The 3,232-nt window shown below is 40.5% G+C and overlaps 1 protein-coding gene across 1 annotated transcript; it reads right to left on the bottom strand.

Moving 5' to 3' along the window:
* Positions 1-509: 509 nt before the first annotated feature.
* Positions 510-2,431, bottom strand: hmx2 (H6 family homeobox 2; the record flags this gene model as incomplete). Its single annotated transcript, XM_084452306.1, has 2 exons — positions 510-1,057; positions 2,164-2,431. 2 exons carry the CDS (start codon positions 2,429-2,431, stop codon positions 510-512), a joined length of 816 nt encoding a protein of 271 aa, XP_084308432.1.
* Between the last annotated feature and the right edge of the window lie 801 nt (positions 2,432-3,232).

Below are 3,232 nucleotides of genomic sequence, written 5' to 3'. Positions count from 1 at the left end.
GAAAATTTATTGAATGAGTCGATTATTTTGTCATGTCTATATTACAATAAAAACAACGTCATTTCCCTCCCCCCCAAATGGAAGAATGGAGTTTGCACCTTCTCCATCATCACCTTGAATAGGCCCAACAGGATATAAGAAATATTAAATTGAATGCAAGACTTTTAAACCATCCAAGATGTTATTTTGGAACCAAAACATATCTTAGCTTTGCCCATAATTAAATTAATTGATTATCTGTATTATCTTTAAAAGTAACAAGTAAATGGTTAAAGCATGGACAACAAAAGAAATGAAACAGGCAGCCTACAAAATAATACACATGGTGTATTTTTTATACATGGGAAGAGCGTTGCTTTCTGAATCGTTTGCCCGCTGGAAATATATTTTCCACAATAGAAATAATAAAGCTATACAATAGATGGGCTATGTCAGACATTTACATGAATGTGTTGTATTCGCATATAATGTGTTATTGGCGTGGACAATTAGCTATCACGAGCATAGGGTCAGTATTCAATCTTGTTATAAAGATTGTAAAGTGGTAACGCTGGTAGGCTGCTCCCAGGATAGTACAGAGGCGTTGGGAAAGCGATAGATCTGGGAACTGGGACCCGAAGCAGAGAACTATCTCTAAAAACCAGCGGCATCCCCACCAGTGTCTGTGCGGAGGCGTGAGCCATGTTTGCCGCCTCCAGTTCGGCCGAGAGCTGTCGCTTCCATTTGTTCCTCCGATTCTGAAACCACGTCTTCACCTGAGTTTCCGTCAGCTGCAGGCTGGAAGCTAAGCAGGCCCGTTCGGAACTGCTCAAGTATCTTTTCATATCAAACGTGGACTCGAGTTGGTACACCTGACTCCGCGAGAACACGGTACGAGTCTTCTTCTTGGCTGAATTATTCTGCTTGTCTGCACCGTCTGTCTGTCTCTCCTCTGATATAGGTGACATTTGATTGCATGGTCTCTCTTGCTCCTCTTTGTAATCCTGCAACAGAGGCTGTGTCAGATGCGCTCGCCGTGCAATCCCGTCATTGCTGGAAATAAGTCCTTTTGATTTACCTGCATTTAGGAGGATAAAAAGATTTTAGAAATCTGATATTAAACATATGATACCAAGACACAGTCAAATGATGAGTGTAGTCAGCAACACTAGGCTACTTTAGTTTCGATAGCCTCATGTTTCGATAATCTTTGTTGGTGATGGGTAGCCTTTAGCAAAAATACTTTTAACAGGAATGCCATTGTGTGGCAAAGTAGCGTATATTGCATACATTGTGTATTTTGAAACTGCCACTGGTAATAGCACGGGCAGGCTACAGGGTTGTTCATGTATCAAAATCCACCCATGGGAATTATCCGAGTCAGTCATCAACGTTCATCTGTGAAACCTATGTTAGCTTTTCCATTAAGCATTCAAAATTGGGAGCGGATTAGACAATGAGTTTCCAGAACACCCCAATTGAAGTTATAACTGTTCGATAGGCCTAGCTACTCTGTACAAGAGTTCATTAAATGTGAACTTTGACTCATGCATCGACGGCTGAAAGCCTTTGAGTGCCTTTTAAATAAACAATTCAATAGCCTGTGACAATTCCTGGTGTAGGTATTATTAATTGCACCAGACATGTAGCCTAACGCTCAATTGACGACATAAGTGCAGTTATTGTGGAAATACGTGTAATCAGTTAGAGGACTCGATTAAATGTGGAATGAGGAGGAAAACACTTTTTAAATTTTGATTATTTTACATTTCGCATGTTCAGTCATGTAGCAGTAGGCTAATAGGCATTAAAGCATAGTAGATATGCCTTTTCATTAGGCTATTATGGCAGACAATTGTTCTCTAAGTTTAAGCTTTCTGCAACAAGTTGGCTACTTATGGTTACTGATACAAATAGCCTAAAATGCTAACTCATTATAATTAGGCGATATAGCCTATACTGGTAGCATTAATACTAGTCGCCTAATAGCCTAGGTTAATAGGCTACTAATAATAATAATACCGAGACGAAGAAGACGGTGGTTTTTACTGTCATCTAACCTGACTTCGAATTCATCCATTCAGTTCATCAGTAGATAACAGACACATTTCAGGAGGGCATTGGACTACAGGCTGACCCTGACAAGTAGGCTCACTTTGTACAGCCTAATATTCTTCTACTTACCTAAGCATGAAAAATTAAGAGGTTGATGTTGGCTGCATGGCTCGCTGTGGCCAGGATCCGAACAGAAACAGTCTGCCGAGTCTTCCCCCCCGCTGCACTCCTCGTCTGATGAGACGGACAGGGAGCGTCTGCGCGGCGGCAGTGCTTTGGAGCTCTCCTTCGACCCCGTCCGCGGCGGATCGGACGATGTCCCGAGGATCGACTGAATTGTGAAACTGGAAATCGGGGTTGACGAGCACTTGATTCCGCTGTCTTCTGTGTTACTCATTCTCGATTCATAACAGTAAGAATAGAGTAGATCTCTGATTTTATTTGATTTAGTTATTACTGTTCAAAAGAACATTGACGCTTGATAAAGGAGTTCAGGAAAAAATAGAATTTTTATGGAGAGGGGTTGCGTTGTTTTTTCCTAGAGCTCAGGGAACATGAATGTATTCCTGCTCTTCCTCCACGCTCTCTGGACCAAAGGCAGCATTGTGGCGTTGCCTCATTTGCATGTAGGTAAGCTCCTCGTGGGCCAATCACATGAGCAAACTAAGCCCGGAAATTTCAAACCCATGTCACGGCTCCGAGATAGGATGGAGGGAGCGAGTGTGTTCGTTTCTTTCTTTCAGCATGAATACAATTTTGAAACAAGCAGGCCATGTGGCAGTGGAGAATAGCCTAATCTAAACAATAACATTCTAACAAATTGTGTGTGTATGTGTGTGTGTGTACAGGACGTGTGTGTGTGTCATGAGTCGATTAAACATTGATACAGGTGTTTAATCTATAAATATATTAAACTATTCAAAGATGTAAATATTTAATATATTGCTTGCATATGCAGCTGAATTAAAATGACGCTGCTAGTGCTTTAGAAATATATATTTTAGATTAAACCATCAAACAATTGCGGAGCCTATTAAACAACCTCCTTCAAGGTTTGTCTGGAATTTGCAAATGCTATGGTGTAAAATAAACATAGTACAACAGAAGACACCACCGTATTTTCTCATAGCCAAATTAATTTAAAAATGAATCTTCAGAATCTTTCAACAAATAATTAATAGGCTATGGGCTACAATTT

This window comes from Borostomias antarcticus, assembly GCF_949987555.1.
Source record: "Borostomias antarcticus genome assembly, chromosome: 2".
In the NCBI taxonomy this organism is placed as follows: Eukaryota; Metazoa; Chordata; class Actinopteri; order Stomiiformes; family Stomiidae; genus Borostomias; species Borostomias antarcticus.
This window is presented reverse-complemented; position numbering and strand designations above follow the sequence as displayed.